Below are 17249 nucleotides of genomic sequence, written 5' to 3'. Positions count from 1 at the left end.
ATCGTCGCTCGTCTCTCTTATCTATCTACCGCACATGTTCTCTATACTTGTAAGGCTTTTACCTGAGCGCGCCATTACAGTGGAGGCTTTTACCTCTCGAGAGCCAAATTGCCTTTCAGACACAACCTTTCCGTTTTCGACTTGCCCTTGACATTTAGTTTGCTTGCATTCCTCCGCGTACTTACAGACTCGCACGAGCTATGAAACCCACACTAAGTACAGTAAACTGCAATGTGATGCATAATTCGCTGTCATTTAGCGCTCATATATTTTTCTGTTTATGAGACACGGCAGCTTATCAGGAGCAGTTGCATCGCGGGGCATTTAATTGCTACAAGCATCTGATTAAAAACAGAGAGAAAGATAAGAGAAGATGATAATATTCCAGTGTGGCCTTCTGTGAATTGAGAGAGGAAATATTTACGACATGTTGTAGTCAGTAACGTATGCCGCTGCACCCTGCTACTCGGAAAGAGAATTGCGATGGGAGAACAAAGGGTACAGATTGCCATGAGAATTTCCTAAGATTTTGTACGAGTAAAACATGGTAAGAAGTAGAAAACTCACTTTTTGTGGGTGTGCTGTAAATAAGCTTGTTTTTGAATTATGAATAACATCATTCAAATAATATACAATATACTAGCCAAAACCAATTGAACTTTTGCAAAATCTTTTTTTTAAGGCAAAATATGAACACAAGCCGTTCAAGGATGCTGGTAAATGACTGATTGGTTTGCATGGAAATCCAAATTTATACCCCTCAAAAATCCTAGTAAGATTGTAACATTTATATCTGTTGCGTGTGTAAAAACAATAAATATATAATAAAACCCTCACTTTTGACTTTAGCGACGATTCAAAAAGGCCCAAGTGTAAAAAGAAGTTCAACCACTGTTACAAAAAAGAAAACACTCTACCTCAACTTTGATACCAACTCAGGGCGTATGGTGAAGCTTGAGTCTTACTGCCTTGAAATTGCGTCCGCTTACTTTGCGTGACTCGCAATATATATTGCCTTAACAACACTTGTCGAGGCTTCGATTTGAATAAGTGTCGAAAAAAGGCACATAAAAGTAAATGGTGGGAGAAAAAAAGTGAAAATAAATTGTCGCCTGGGCTGCGTCTGACATGTTCTTATTAATCTTCAACGTCGAGGTCAAGCTCTATTCCGTCTCTTCTTTGTCCTTCGCTGTCGGTGTTTCATTCTATTGCCATCTTTTCTTCGGTTTCTTCTACAGTTCAGGTCTTCCTTTTTTTCTGACTTTATTTGCCGTTGTGGCACGTATTGATTGGATAGAAGAAGTCTAAAACTAGACGCTAAATGCAGGAGAAACGATAATTAATATATGACCTAGTAATAGGAACTGGTTGAAATGTTATTATAGTTAATGTATTATAATTTAGTTGAGGAGCATAAACAAAAATCTACACACCGGTTCTTTTCCACTCTTCAAAAAACTCCTCCCCCCGCCCCGTCTTACTTTTACTCAAGACTTTATTTGCAGGGTGACTGAGCTCTCAGACCGGGATTGATCCGAAGCCGCTCTCTTGAACCAGTGCCTCGAGGGTGGCTCAGTGCAAACGCGCGGAAGCCCCTCTCTACTTACTGCTATCGCGGCTACACATTGTAACCACTTTGCTTAGCACACAAAACAGCAAACGGGGACCAGCTCTACCTGGAAGGCATTCATACAAGCCTGGAAGGCCACACAAATAAAAGCCGAGGTATTGAGGGGCGGGGGGGGGGGGGGGGGGGGGGGGGGGGGGGGGTTCAATAAAGGACCTAATGAGATATGACAGCAGTAACGTACAGCCGGTATCATATTTTCTTAGCGCCGTGCATGAACAAAGTGCAAAACAAACACATTACTTTTGACAAACGCAGGGATCATTTGAACACTTTGCATTAATAATTCATGACAGCGGCGACCCGTTTGTTCGGTGTCTCTGTTTGAGGCTTCGGAACGGAGGTGGAAAAGGGCAGCGTTTGTTTGATTCATGCATTGTTGTACACAATGACTGAACGTCATTATGATGGCGAAGTTATGGAATGGCTGGCAGCTTAGTGGGAGCTGAGCTAAAGCAAGACGGTGATTAGGAGAAGGCATCCATCCCACACAGGGAGAGCTATTCAGCAGCCTAATGGCTCTGTGGAGGCTTGCACTTTGATGCACACACTGTATACATACATACAGCACAGAAATGCATATACAATTACATACTGTGATTTATCTATTTATTTTGGATTAGTGGGCGAGTCCCTGCAGAGTTTGATTGATGGATTATCCGAGTTGTGCTGTGACACACAACGGGGGATTGGAGCGCGCTAATCCACACTGCCTCCTACAGGAGGACAGCACACATTGTAGCTTTGACTCTGTGACAAAGAGTTGATACTTGCAGCTGTCGACCAAAACAACGACTCTGATATAACTGGAAACAGAATGGATGGTATGCTGAATATCTGCTTTTGTTTTTGTTGCATCCTCTTAATTGGGCCTCCGCAGCTTTCATACTTGAACTCAAAAAAGCTTTGTTTGTGAGCCAAGTCAATGTAAAAAACTCTCCATTTGAACCAAAGTTGCCATTTATTTCAGCCCACTGAACCTAATTAACATGATAAGCCATGATTTCGAGGCTGCTGAGAAGTCGGAAATGCCCTATTTGGAGCTAATGAGACACGACCGGTGTTCCAGTAAAAAGTAAACAACAAACATGGCTGACGACTGCTGCCATGTAAATCAGAATTCCTCAGATCAAAATCAGTCTTCTTCCAAATGTGGATTCAAAAACAATATTAATTAGGGGTTGAACGATTAGCGATGTTTTGTACTCCACGCGAATGTGATGAAAGTTGAGTTGAAGTCGATGACTTTATTGATATTTTTTTTTCCAGCACAGTGCAGCGATTTCATGTGAAGACAGACTTTGAGAGACCGGCATAGAAATATAATAACAAATGATTCAAATAAAAGTCACCACTAGGCTGAATCTAGTCTAATCTCTACTTTGTGGGAGCCTGCATGTTTCTCTTCAACGAATCAACCAGTCGCATCTTGCGTCATAGCGCATAGCGTGTTGTAAAACGGGACCTCGTAGCCAGGGTCAATAAAATTAGGCATTTTCAATTTCACTTGTGCTTTTATTGCATTTGTGGATAAACTTGAACATTTTGCAAGTGACTGTGCTACCGGTCTCATTCTTAGGAAAATGTGTCCACGCATTTGTAGCGTTCGCCAGCCGTCCACTCTGACATCAGCGTCATGAAGTGACACGAGTGTCGCTTTCAGTATCGGAAAGCAATAAGTGTTGTGCTATGTTTCCTTATTGAAAAACACAATCACGAGGAGGGTGGGGGGCAAAGCTGGAATAGATTCATTGCATTTCCTATTCATTTGAATGGGCCAAGATGATTTGAGATCAGAGTGTTTTGAGTTACGAGCATGTGGTCACATAACGAATGAAATTCGTATCCCGAGACACCACTGTCTTGTTTCCTTGAGTGTTCTATCCAGTGTTTTCTGGAAGAGCGCACATGCAGGTAGTTGCAGTGACATTATGATATCGGATACGGGTCACTTGAGAAGACGTGCAAATAATCACACATCGGAATCCCAATGCGAGTGGTTTAGGAGCGTTAGTGTGCCTACCTTCCAAGCGATGCGGTTGCCTTTGGTGTCGTGCTCCAGTGCCATGGGGAACTCCCCGCGCTCATAGAACTTCCGAAACACGGTGGGCTTGGAGGGCCGCTCCTGAAAAGCCCCTGCCGGAGGGGGGCCTGCCACCTGACCAGACACGCAAAGCACACATGAATAAGAGTACAGCAAGCAGACTGAGCATGCGAGAGGCGTTATTTTATGAAATTAGAACTGACTCGCACGCTAAAATAGAGTCACTCCCACGGCTCCTTCTTTTGAGTAATTCAGGGGGGCGCGTGTGCATGCTGCTGTGCAAAACACTGGTAGTGCATGTTTGTGTGTGCATGTGTGTGTTCGCCCTGTAGCCAGAGGCATTACCAGAGGCATTGTTACCATCATCTTTCCTCTGCCTCTGTGGCTGGATATGTGGTATTACCGACTCACTGAAAGACAATGGCAGTCCTATCGCCTCTGCCACACAATGTATGCAGCTGTTAGGATTTATCCTGGTACAGCCTTCTGTTGCTTAACGCTGTAAGAATCTTCATTTTCATTTTTGTAATATTAATAAGCTGTAAACAGACCATAAGAGTAGTACCTTGAAAGTTGAACATTTTCAGGAAATTCAAAATATATGTATGCCTTAAGTCTGGTACCTTCCGTGACTGTTGTTGTGTATTTAAGTCAATTTGTTGTCTAGTAAACAAATGGACTATTATGTTAACTTCTTGCGTGAGCCAGCAACAGCGTGAGAAACACCACAGGTTGGAAGGCTCCATGACGTAATGACTGAATATTGGACCCAACATAGAACATTCCTTCTGCGCATCCCACACCATCTGTGTCGCACTCCCCACAACTGACAACTGATAGTTGCAGTCATTAATCCTGTCATTACCACCCATTGAGCAGCAGCATTTTTCGAGGAGCGGAAACAAGCGGGCATCGTTAGGGGTTAACAGCGATGTTCCACCGTACAAATTCACACGTATTCATTCTCTAGTGTTGACTGTCTGTTGCATAATCCAACACATACTTTATATTAAAAAAAGGTAATGAAAAGAAACCACCAGGATGATGAAAGGTATTGTAGCTTGAGCTACACGTCTGACAGTAGCAGAGGTTCAAAGCCCGAGTTTAAAAAAAAGGTTCAGAACGCCGCGGATTGCACTTCAGTAATTTCACAACCGTTTGGAGACTTTATTGGGCAATGCCGAGTAAAATGCAATACCGAATAAAATGTTGCAAGCAAATAACTCCTTCATCAACCTTTTTGTATAAATCATTTAATGTAATCTGTGTAGTAGACTTACGGTAGTTGCAGCAACAGTGCATGCTAACAAAAAACAATTTGTATTCTGAAGAGAATGTTGGATTTTTCATTTAAAGCATATGATTCGATATTGCTCGTCCCATGAAAAGACAATGCATCTTGTCAACATCAAGCGCAAGTGTTAAGAAACGAGTCATTGTTCGAGTCCCCCCCACCCCCTCGCGTTAAGACTCCAATTTACCAGCGCGATCTGGGCTTCCCAAATTTAGTGACATTCCTTATGGGTCATCAATTACAGACCATCAAGCAGCAACACAATTTCTTGTTCCTAAATGATTTTTTGTAGTCATAAATTCACGCTTTCTGTAGTCGTCGTCATTATCATTTCATTATCAACATCAATGCAGCAGTGACAAAGCCTTCACGTAGAGGTAACTACAACGGCAGTCAAGGCGTGCTGTATAGGGAAGCTAAAAATAGCTTAACTGAGGCAATGAGCGAGAGAGAGAATGAACCTCGACTGCACTGACTGGCTGAGTGGCTTTTATGGTCAAGAATGATGACGCTGCAGTCAATTCCGTGGCCTGTGTTCGTGGCTGAGGAATTACAAGCTTCATAGCTATTTTACTACTTTTTCATCGCTTATCCCCGCTGATGGAAAACACGCTGGCAGTCTGCAAGGGATTATTTTCCCAAAAAAAGATGATCACCCAGCTAATGATTTAGATTGCCATCACTATTAGCGTAAACAGAGTTGTTTGCAGGTATAGCAATTGTTGGCATTATAAACCACATTAGCCTTAAATTTGATCGTGTATGGACAGGCATTGATCTCTTACAACTGAATTCCAACTTGAATAGCACCCAGTACAACACAGACCGACACCAAAACCGAATAACGCTAAACTTCTTACTCATCTTCATAGCTTGCCAGGTAATACAATTGTCCTCCCATCCTGTAGGTGGCAGTAATGTGCAATCTGTCACACGCACACAGACAATTGCATAATCTGTTAGGTCAGTTCCCCACGTGGCCCCAATCCATTTGGACCGTATTAGTGAAATGTTAAGTTTATGTGCACCTTTTGCAAGACCTCCAAAAACGGCCCAGTATTTGCTGATAACTTTGTAAATTAACTCCATACATATGCACACCAATAGCTTGTCTTTTCCAAAAGTCTTTTTAACACACTTTGTCAGCATATCGGTGATATGTGAGTGTAGACTTCCGTGAGTAACAGGCTGATTTTACTTCACTGAAAAAGTTTCACGTGCAGATGACAATAACTTTCGGGCTAAAACATTGCATACATTCCAGTCCAGTAGTTGGTAGTCGCATACTACAGCCTTTTAACATAGCTCCCTATAATTTTGGGGAGAAATAGAAAAAGACAATTGTTAGCAAGCGCATTGGTAGTTGTTATTTTATATTCCAACAGTAAGTTACTGAGCCTGGGTGAAACAGTACATGTTTTCCTAGTCTGATTTTTTTTTGGGTACAGATGATTCGGTATGGGACACAGTTCCCACAGGCTGGTGGACTGGTGGACATGATTTTACTTTTGGCAGAATGTCAAACGATTTCAAAATGCATCGCGTCAACGTAAATGCAGTGCTGCACCAAAAACCCAGCGCAAGGAAAACCAATAGCAGATGCACTGTTCTGCATCGTTCATTTCCTAAAAGAAGACAAACTATTGAAGATGTACTTACTTCAACAAAAAGGAAAGATTTAAGCTCTTAAATATAAGTAAATATTTGTTTTATTATATTGAATGCCTCATTTTGTTGATTTGAGAATTTACTGCTAGCAGTTTGTAATTTGTAGTTTTTCCATTTTAAATTCATTAAAGTCATTAAAGCTGTTCCTGTTTTGTGTTCTCAAATGTGAACCAAACTGACCTTAAAACCATAGCATGTATCTAAGCACTATGAGAATACGTCGTCACATGGCACAAGAAGGCATTCTTCATTTAGCGCCGTTATCTACAGTTTATTATCGGACTGTTTTAGAATTATGGCCTAGAAGTGTTTATCAAACAAATGTTTACTGAGTACGGCATGTTCTGACTTACATCACTGCCGTAGGAATGGAACTTTGTCTGCCCTGTCCTCCCCAACATCCCACCGCATTGTCTTAAATAGGCAAAGACTTCGAAACGACAGGGGAAACAATGAACAGAAGACCACCAGAAATGTGCTCCTGCTCCGCGATGGAAGCCATAAACAAGCCTGTGAGGCGACAATGCAGAGATGGAGGTTGCGTAAGGCAATAACGGGAGGAAAAGACTGCTCTGTGTGCTTTTGGTGCACCCATCAGGGAGTCATAACAAGGAAGCAGTGGTCAGAGGAGCTCCGGGCTGTCATTTCTTTCCCTCGCCTTCACTCTTCCTCCAGATCTGTTTCCTTCCTAATGCTGTTGTCCGGCCCAGCTGAGCTCCACCAGAAGACAATTCCAGCTGCTGCGAGGCAATAAACGCACAAGCGTGTGCACCACACATGCTGAGCCCACCGTGGGCAAGCTCCCGCAGAGGTGATTGAACAGCGACGGGGGTCTCGCACTGCTGTCATTTATAAAGGTGTCATCATGAGGAGAGTGGGGGGGGAAAAAAGAGAGATGCTCCCACTAAACCACATTAGTATGGCACCTCCATAGATTACCTGCTTGGAATTGAGACATAGACCGAGGGTGGCAGTGGAAGGTGAAAGAGGAAGGCGGGGGGGGGGGGGGTGAAGATAGGACCCCGATAGAACACAGAGAATAAATTGGTAAGAAATGTCAAAGAGAGAACAAAGATGCCAAGGAGCGAGGAAAATGAAAAATGGAGATGAAGCACAGGTGACGAAGAGCTGATAGCGAAGGAAGCAAGAGACAGGGGAGACAAAAGGTTGTGGCTCATCAATTCTTGAGGGTGAGTTCAACGTAGACGATCCATCACTGTACTGGACCCTCCGACTGGTGAGCTCACGCTTGCTCATCTCACCAGCTCGCTCCGATCTCCAGCATCACCCCAAAACACCTCAGCCAAAAACATCCTCCTGATGGATGCGTGGTGAGGGTCTGCCTTGCAAATGAGGCCATGTTAATCTCGCTCTTCATTTCTGTCCATCTCTCTTGCTCTTTTGATGCAATGCCTTTGCATGGCAAACAGCCTGCCACGTCGCATGGGGCGCATTGCGTCACCTGTTTTGCTGACAGCAAAGGGGGCAGGCAGACACCCGCTCGAGCTTGCTATATTTCACTGGCGTTCTCGGTTGAGAGGTTATTGAAATCTGCCTTTCCTGGGGGAGGGAGCAAGGTAGGCCAGTCATGGAAGATGGAATAGACAGGCCCAGGCTTTTCTGATAAGGTCAGCTTGCACAGCATCTTGAACAAGCAACAAATTAGCGTGCTTTATTTGCGGTGGAGTGGGCACCAGAGCACTGGCGAACCTGTTCTTATGAGAATAGTATTTTGTACAAAAAGTAATGTCGAAATTAATCGTTTGAGTCACTAGGCGAACTTCTAGAAATGCAACATTTTGTGTTTTTTGCACGTCCATGATCACTTGTGTTTACTTCTCAACACCTAGAGCAACACAACTAAAATAAAGTGGAAGGATATCATTACTCAGTTTAACAAATTAGACTATTCTCATCAGACTTTAGTGGGATTTTGTACAAGAAATGATGATGGGTAGGATCTGAGCCATCAAGTTTTTGAGCAGAAATAACTAGCTCATAGAGAAAGCGGTAAAATAGCAGAAGCGCATGTTGGTAGCCATATTCGTGGAATGTGTTTTTGGTTTCTCATTGTAGGGTTTTATGCTGAAAGATAGCTCAGTCTCAGTTAAAAACAGTGATTCAAGATTTCTACTAAATTCTCTTGAGATTTCAGATCTGAGGAATTTAGACTGTTCTGCCATGACATGGGTTCCTTGAAAACGCTATTTTACAGTCAATAGATGCTAAGTGCTTGATTTGCCATTCTTCTGAGATTTTAGTAGGATTTCAAACAAAAAGTAAGCAGTAACAGTAAAAGACAATTGTGTGGTTTTGGGAGGGTGTTCATATTACATCAAGTTTATTTATGTAGCACTTTTCATACATTAAAAAGCATTAAGTGCTTGACAGAGATTAAAACAGACAATTAAGATAGCAAGAAATATACAAGAAGTTAGTTTTCTACGCAGACTAGTTCAACGTTCAGTTCGCATTCCAAAATGACCAAGTTCAGTTCATAGTTCATAATTCAAAATGTTCAACTAAATTCACCAATCCAAAAATGAACTACTTCATAGTTCTTTTTTTGTTTCATTTTTTCAATACAGTATGTTGCTGACGGGCTATTCCCCTTAAAATACTGGCATTTCTTTTTCCCATTGTTGCCACCCATTCAGTCCACACTAGTAGCCAGCTGCAGCTTTCACCCTATAATCTCAAACACTTGAGGAAAAACATGTTGCTTGAATAGTCTTTTTTTTTTTTAATTGAGGAATTAAAACAATTATGTATTTTTGTCCTTAATGTGCAAACAAAAACATGCAAAACAGCATGACAGGAACGATGGTGAAAGGACATGGATGACTTTAGTTTCCTCGCAGCTCTGGCTGACTGTATAAACAACATATTTATTTTATCTGTTCTTATACTGTATTACAAAACAAAACAAATTCCATATCATGACAGTGTGATCGTACAGAGTTTTAACAAAAGCATCCTGAAACAAATAATACATTTCCTAGTTATCAATTTTTACAATTACAGTATGTACTGTATGACAAAAGAACCACAGAAGAATACAATCACTCCCTTTTACTTCGGGTTCTCACACAGCTGTGACGAATGAATGTTATCACACAAGCCTCCAATCTGGTCTTAAGTCTCAATTTGGTCTGAACTTCTCAAACTCTTTGTCTTTACTTGATCTGTATTTATGTGGTTGTGACTAACATTTGCAAAAATAAAAGAAAGTTTTTGCTGCCATAATGGTGTCAGTTTGCTGTTGTTAGTTTGCACAGAGACAGAACCTCATGTAGCCAAAAATGTTTGTACTATTTGATACTCAATTATGACAAGAACAGTTTTCTATTTTCCAATGGCCTATCTCAGGTAGGTCAAAAGGAAGGAAGCTCTGTTACACAGCTATGTCCAAACAATCAACCAACTCCGTAGTTTTGCTTACTCATTACCTCTGCAGGGCAACAGACAAGGCTGGCTGGTGGGAAGCTGATCTCTTTCAGTAGAATAAATCTGCGCCACCCCATTAATCTCTCATGACTAAACAGCATGAAATGCACAAGTCTGGCAGTGAGCTTTATTATGTGCAGAAATTAGCCGCGTTGTGAGGGACAAGGTCGGATGCGAACAAATGAGAAAAGAGCTCTCTGTGGCTCATTTTATGCAGCGATCACAAGGCCAGACAAAACAGAGGGAGCACTTTTGCAGTTGTTACTGTGTCAGAGGCTTTTGGATCAACAATATCGCGCACACAAGCACAAGGGCAGCAGCGCCGTTGGCTGTGAAAAGTGACGACAATGCAACGCAGCGACACCATCGCGCCCGGTGTCACTACAAAGGCACAAGGATGAAACAGCTGACAGCTACCTGCTATTGAAGACCTTGAAAGAAGGATTGCTTGAAAGAAAAACACCAGCACTTCAAGGCTTGTAGAACACCCCCTCTGTTTCCCCATCTCCTCTGTACAGTTTAACACCATCCTTCTGAATAGCGAAGACATGGTGCGATAGGAAGAACTGTATGTAGTGTTTTAAAAAGACTAGTCTAGTGTGCAATGTAGCACAGGAATGAGCAAGAGAGACTGAAAATGCCCTCAGTATGTTCTATCTTTTCTGTGTGGCCCACTTATCAGATAGGCAGCAGGGCAGTCGTGTGCTTACAGAGCCCCATTGGCTGACTCACATCGCCAAACCACAGTCGAGATGATGGCATGCAGTGAATCAGCTCGCGTGAAAGAGGAAGGAGGGAATACTATATTAGTTCCTACTACTTGGACAGCAAATGGAGAAGCACGTGGACTGACTCAATGAGGAGGAGAAACTTAAGGTAGAGATAACACTCGAAAAGGTGTTCGCCACTCACTTCAAGTCAAATCCAAACAACTCAAACAACTGGATTTTTTTGGTTGTTTGTACACACACAGGAATTAAAAATGAACTGTAAAACCCAGTTGAGTTGAGTTGCCAACCAAATCAATAGCACCTACCGAATTATGTAACACCAGTCTCTCAGATGAGTGATTTGAGTGTGGGGTCGTACTGCATGTTTTAAACGAATTCGCTGCACAGTAAGAGCACATGAAGATTAGCGTTTGAGTAGCCAATGACGTGTGGTCACTCCACCATGTTGATGTTCTGACACCTTTGGTTGCTGAAGTTGTCTTGTTTTACAATGCTTGCAAAATTGGTTTTTAAACCTTATGCGGTGTTGTACACAGAGCCATGAACAGTAGGGTGCATGTACAGTGGGTACGGAAAGTATTCAGACCCCCTTAAATTGTTCACTCTTTGTTATATTCCAGCCATTTGCTAAAATCATTTAAGTTCATTTTTTCCCTCATTAATGTACACACAGCACCCCGTATTGACAGAAAAAAAATCGGAATTGTTAAAATGTTTGCAGATTTATTAAAAAAGAAAAACTGAAATATCACACAGCCATAAGTATTGAGACCCTTTGCTGTGACACTCATATATTTAACTTGGGTGCTGTCCATTGATTATACTGATTGGACTTGATTTAGGAAAGCCACACCCCTGCCTATATAAGACCTTACAGCTCACAGTGCATGTCTGAGCAAATGAGAATCAGAGACAGAATTGTGGCAAGGCACAGATCTGGCCACGGTTACAACATTTCTTTTTGCTGCACTTAAGGTTCCTAAGATCACCGTGGCCTTCATAATCCTTAAATGGAAAACGTTTGGGAGGACCAGAGCCGGTCGTTTGACCAAACTGAGCAATTGGGGGAGAAGAGCCTTCGTGAGAGAGGTAAAGAAGAACCCAAAGATCACTGTGGCTGATCTCCAGAAGTGCAGTCGGGAGATGGGAGAAAGTTCTAGAAAGTCAACCATCACTGCAGCACTCCACCAGTCGGGGGTTTATGGCAGAGTGGCCCGATGGAAGCCTCTCTTCAGTGCAAGACGCATGAAAGCCCACATGGAGTGTGCTAAAAAACACCTAAAGGACTCTAAGATAGTGAGAAATAAATAAACATGTTGAATCATTCCCAAACAGACTCATGGTTGTATTAGCTCAAAAGGGTGCTTCTACTGAATACTGAGCAACAGGTCTGAATACTTATGGCTGTGTGATATTTCAGTTTTTCTTTTTTAATAAATCTGCAACAATTTCAACAATTCTTTTTTTTTTCTGGCAATATGGGGTGCTGTGTGTACATTAATGAGGGGGGGGGGGGGGGGAAATGAACTTAAATGATTTTATTAAATGGCTGCAATATAACAAAGAGTGAAAAATGTAAGGGGGTCTGAATACTTTCCATACCCACTGTATGCATGTGTGGTCAAGAAAGAAAGAAAGTAGCACAATCTCAAGTCGTGACTGTTAGAGAGAGCAGTGATGCAGTGCATTGTCTTTCCAGTCCTAAGCAGTAACAACACCGCGGGGTATTAAAACACTACGCTGGGCCATGAAATTAATGAGACACACCAGAAAAACTAAATCTCTGACCTGCTGCACTTGACACTTCTACTGCGGCAAAGGGGAGGAAAATAATAATAATAATTTACACGCTCTAACGAATTTCATTCTCTAAATAAGTAGCATCTCGTCAATAAACATCATCATAACTGCGTTTAAGTTATGGCCACACTGCCTGTTAGAATATTAATGTTCCTGCAGTATGTGACAGCAATATTTGCCTGAGAAGGAGGCTCGGTGTTGATTTGGATAAGGAGGCTGTAGACATTTTTGGGAAAATATACACCAAGTCCACTTATACAGCCAAGTCTGATTTATTAGGTCTGAATTAATATATACATTTCATACTTGCAAAGCCTCATTAACAGTAATTACCAGTTCCTAAAACTCAAGAATATTATCCAGTGGTTGGGTGGGTATTGCAAAATGAACTCCAGGCCAGTGTCCAGTCACGTATACAATATGACTTTCTATTCCTAGGACTCGGCCTTGGTGCCTTGAAGGCTTCTCTGTTGGAAATTATGCTGAAGGTTCGCCTTCAGAGAGAGCGGAGGAGTACATCTGAAATGTGACCTTTTACTTAAATCAAACTTGGCCAGACCTACACTGAAGGTTACATCCCAGCTCTGCTCGTATACACAGACGCATTGTATCTTGTATTACACAATATGTAATATGCTTTCTTTAAAAATGTGTCTATCTAGGAGCAGAGGCTAATCTGTTTGCAACCAATTCACAACGGTACCGTATTTTCACGACCATAGGGCTCACCGTATTAAAAGGCGCAGCCTCAAGTTACGGGGTCTATTTCTGTGTTTAACACATACATAAGGCGCACCGTATTATTGGGCGCAGGCATGGTAAAACATACGCTACCTTATAACATACGGCAGCATGCATGCACGCTAAAACAATGTTTTTAAAAAGGCAGCGGGAGCAAAACTGAGTTCGGTTGTACTTTATTGAAGTATTTAACAATGTACTGTAATTTTTTGATCAATCCTCATCCACAAATCCATCAAAGTCCTCATCTTCTGTATCCGAAATGAACAGCTGGGCAAGTTCTCAATCAAACACGCCAGGTTTGAGTCAGTCTCGTTGCCGTGCGAAAGCTCGAACAGGCATCCTTAAACCATTCACAAATCGTGGCGTAACTCGCCCGGCGCTGCCTCCTAGTCTTAGGAAAGCTGTGTTCGCCATCTGTCATCTATGGCTCCCACGCCGCTCACTTCACTTTGAGCACCCTGTTTACACGGATGTCCAGCGGTTCGTCAAGCCGCATGATAGCAAGCCCCGAGTTATTGCACTCAGTCGAATGGTGACTTGAGACGCTTCTCCCGGCTGTTCTTTGCTCATTACTCCATTGCTCGAGTTGGTCTTCCAACTCGGGCCATCTCGTCTTGTTTCCGCCTTTTGGTTTTCTTTTTTTCCCCGAGGAAACTCAACTCCGCTTCTTGACTTGGCGAAGCTCGTCTTCCTGCTTCTTCCACTTGCGAACCATGGATTCGTTGATCTTGAATTCTCTCGCGGCTGCTCGATTTCCATGTTCCTCCGCGTAACTGATAGCTTGCAGTTTAAACTGTGCTTCGTAAGCGTGTCTCTTCGTAGGTGACATTTTCGGGGGTTCTTCGCCAAACCGATGTTGTTTTATACAATGCGCACCCCGTAAATGCTCCCAGTCAGTCAAGTGGTTAAAAAAAAAAAAAAAAAAACGGCGCGGGGGCATGGGTTTAGCGTCCTACTTCACGCACCCTCCCCTGTCCTCAGCCACGTCCGCTTTTCTTCTCTGTAAGCAGCGACACGCTTACACAGCAAATGCTTAAAAAAAATAAAATAAATAAAAATAAAAGTCAAGCGGAGCGCTCATCACAAAACATTTATAGATGTTGGAACTCGGTGCACACATAAGGCGCGCCGCATTATAAGGCACCCCGTCCGTTTTGGAGAAAATTTAAGACTTTTAAGTGCGCCTTACGATCGTGAAAATACGGTATTCATACAACCACGGTCTTGCTCACGCTGCATTCAAATTGGATTTATTAGTCAAGCTCTACTGTCCACGCTGTCATTTTCAAATGATCAGGTGAGATTTGGTTGGTTACAACTAACCTACCTGTATGGGTAGCTATGGTAACAACATAGGTGTCAGTATACAAGGTGACAACAGCTATTACAAACACAAAAGTAGAAATGGTGGGGAAAACACCAATACAACACCCAGCCATGCTTTTTTTTCAGGTTGCAATATCAAGCGAAAACTGTTTTTTGTGTTTTCGATGTCAATATGGTCAAAAGTTGTTTTTCCTAATCAGCTGTGTTTACGCGACGACAATTGTGTGTCTGCTGGTCTGTCTCTGCCTCATGATGTTGTAGGCGTGCAGCTTTGCAAGTGACGTAAATACTGCTTTGATATCCATATTTCAGACACCTGAGCGGCCAGACTTAAGATGCTTCTGCAGATGTTTGAACACAAATGATGTTTGCAGAAGTGATGGGCGTTTGAGTGTATTTCCTTTATATACTACTGAGAAAATGAATGATCAATGAATCCATTAATCTCTCTCTAAATGTTCTTCTTCTATGCCAGTGACCTATTGAGCACAATTATGCTCCCTGAGAGAGTTGTACCTTAACAGAGGTTTGCCTGGATTTAGCTCAACATCCATAGTTCACATCAACTTTAATTACATTCTCAAGTGGTTTGGATGTGACTTCAGGTCATTTCTGCTGTTTAGACTACATTCAATCAAGCGGGAAATGACCCAAATCAGATTCAGGCTTAACAGTGTGAAGGCCTTGATGTCTTCCAGAACAATAAAACCAAAGACTGTCTGTCTACTTTTGGATGCTCACAATGCTCAGATTACTAATTCATCCCATTGGTTATAACAACAAGGCAGACAGGCTGATTTGGTTTGGAAATTGTAAGGATAAAACTACAAGAAAATCCAATGCAATGCAAGCAACCAAAACATACAAATCTGCTTTTGCTCATTTGAATGTGACATCAAATACGTCTTGATCCAAAACTAGTGGCACAGCTCCCAATAGGGGGTGTTCCAGGAAATACGGTACACCTTATGAAAAAGGGCTTTGTTGTTAGGACCACCTGCAGAGATCATGCTCTAAATGATGATCCACCCTTCAGATTATCCCGACAGATGAAGAAAAAAAAAAAAAATCTACAATTTTAGCTCCCTGGATGCTTTGAAAAACAGAAAGTGTCTCCAATGGATAAGACGCCAAACTGTGCTTGTTGTTGTACCTCTTGCTTTTAGCACAAGAGAGGAGACACACATCGAGATGCACTAACTAACAAATACAAACAAGCTTAAGCAAAAATGTGCTCGGTGCACTTTGTGCCAAGAACTGGCAGCTTTTTGATCCGATTAATCCAGGGAGAGGCATGCATGTCAAGGTCACTGCAGGTTTGCGCTGGTGTCATCAATCCCTGCTCCTCCAATTCATCTATCTCGCCATCCATCTATTCAATCAAGCCACCCCCGTGTGCAACTCTTTGCAATACATTGCAGATTGCCAATGTTCTGACAGTAAAAGAAGTGTCTAGACTATTTGTATGAGCCTTTGTTAGCCTCCTCTTCTATCCCACACCTCTAATGACACGAATAAATCAAGACTGTGTGAATGAGCACAAGTCGATCCGATGTATAGCAGGTAGCACATTTTTATCTTTGACATGATACACAATTGACAGAAACCTATTTGACTGCATTTCCTTACTTGCCTACAGGAAGAATACCAATCAATGAATCAAATAAATTATCTCTGACTATTCTGAACTCATATTTCCATGCCAGTTGTCTAATTGAGCAGAATAATGCAGAGTTGTGCTCAGGGGTGTCGAAATGGGGGACAAATATGCGTTGAGAAATACTTTTGGAGGGCGGCCTCCATGAGGGTGCTGTATGGGGGCCCAGAATCTAATCTGGTGCTACACCCCAGGTTGTGCTATGGCAAAGTGCTTTGAGGGTGTAACTCAACCTCCCATAACTAACAGTGTGTTGTTGTCACCGAATCAACCGCACCTCAGCTGCTAACATTAGCTAAAACACTTACCCGCGACTTGATATTGTTATTTATTAACATAAGCTAATGTCGACATTTACAAATAAACTTGCATAATAACGTGACATACCCGTGACTAGTCCATATTATTTGAAAACTACAATCTCACCACGTGAGCAGAGAGGTATGGAGGTGACTGCACACTGCACGCGTACCCGTCTCCAATTGTTTCAAGACATCTCGCAGTTCTGAGGTTGTGAGTTCGAATCTAGGCTCTGGCCTTCCTGTGCGAAGTTTCCATGTTCTCCCTGTGCCTGAGTGGGCTTTCTCCGGGCACTCCGGTTTCCTTCCACATTCCCAAAACGGGCATATTACGTTAATTGAAGATTCTAAATTGTCCTTAGGTGTGTGCATGTGAGTGTGAATGGTTATTTGTCAATTTGTACCCTACAATTGGATGGCATCCAGTTCTGGGTGTACCCCGCCTCTCGCCCAAAGTCAGCTGGGATAGGCTCCAGCACACCCACAACGCTAGTGAGGAAAAGCGGCATGGAAAATGGATGGACGGCTGGATGGATGGATGGTTCAAGACGCAATCAAATTAATAGCCAATTCCCACCAATCAATAATCAACCATAATTTGTCTGGCTTCCG

The 17249-nt window shown here is 42.4% G+C and overlaps 1 protein-coding gene across 5 annotated transcripts in view; it reads right to left on the bottom strand.

The window, feature by feature from the left end:
* Positions 1-17249, bottom strand: part of pacrg (PARK2 co-regulated) — a 181558-nt gene that overhangs the window by 146727 nt on the left and 17582 nt on the right. For all 5 annotated transcript variants that reach the window (XR_009791486.1, XR_009791488.1, XR_009791487.1 and 2 more), the window contains exon 5: positions 3651-3785. Coding sequence is in view for 1 of the 5 variants with exons in the window: in XM_061795153.1 (XP_061651137.1) it covers positions 3651-3785 (135 nt within the window). In the remaining 4 variants the exon portion in view is untranslated. The remainder of the gene's footprint in view (positions 1-3650; positions 3786-17249) is intronic.

This window comes from Phyllopteryx taeniolatus, chromosome 13 (assembly GCF_024500385.1).
Source record: "Phyllopteryx taeniolatus isolate TA_2022b chromosome 13, UOR_Ptae_1.2, whole genome shotgun sequence".
In the NCBI taxonomy this organism is placed as follows: Eukaryota; Metazoa; Chordata; class Actinopteri; order Syngnathiformes; family Syngnathidae; genus Phyllopteryx; species Phyllopteryx taeniolatus.
The sequence above is the reverse complement of the archived record's forward strand: the minus strand, read 5'-3'. Positions and strand labels throughout refer to the sequence as shown.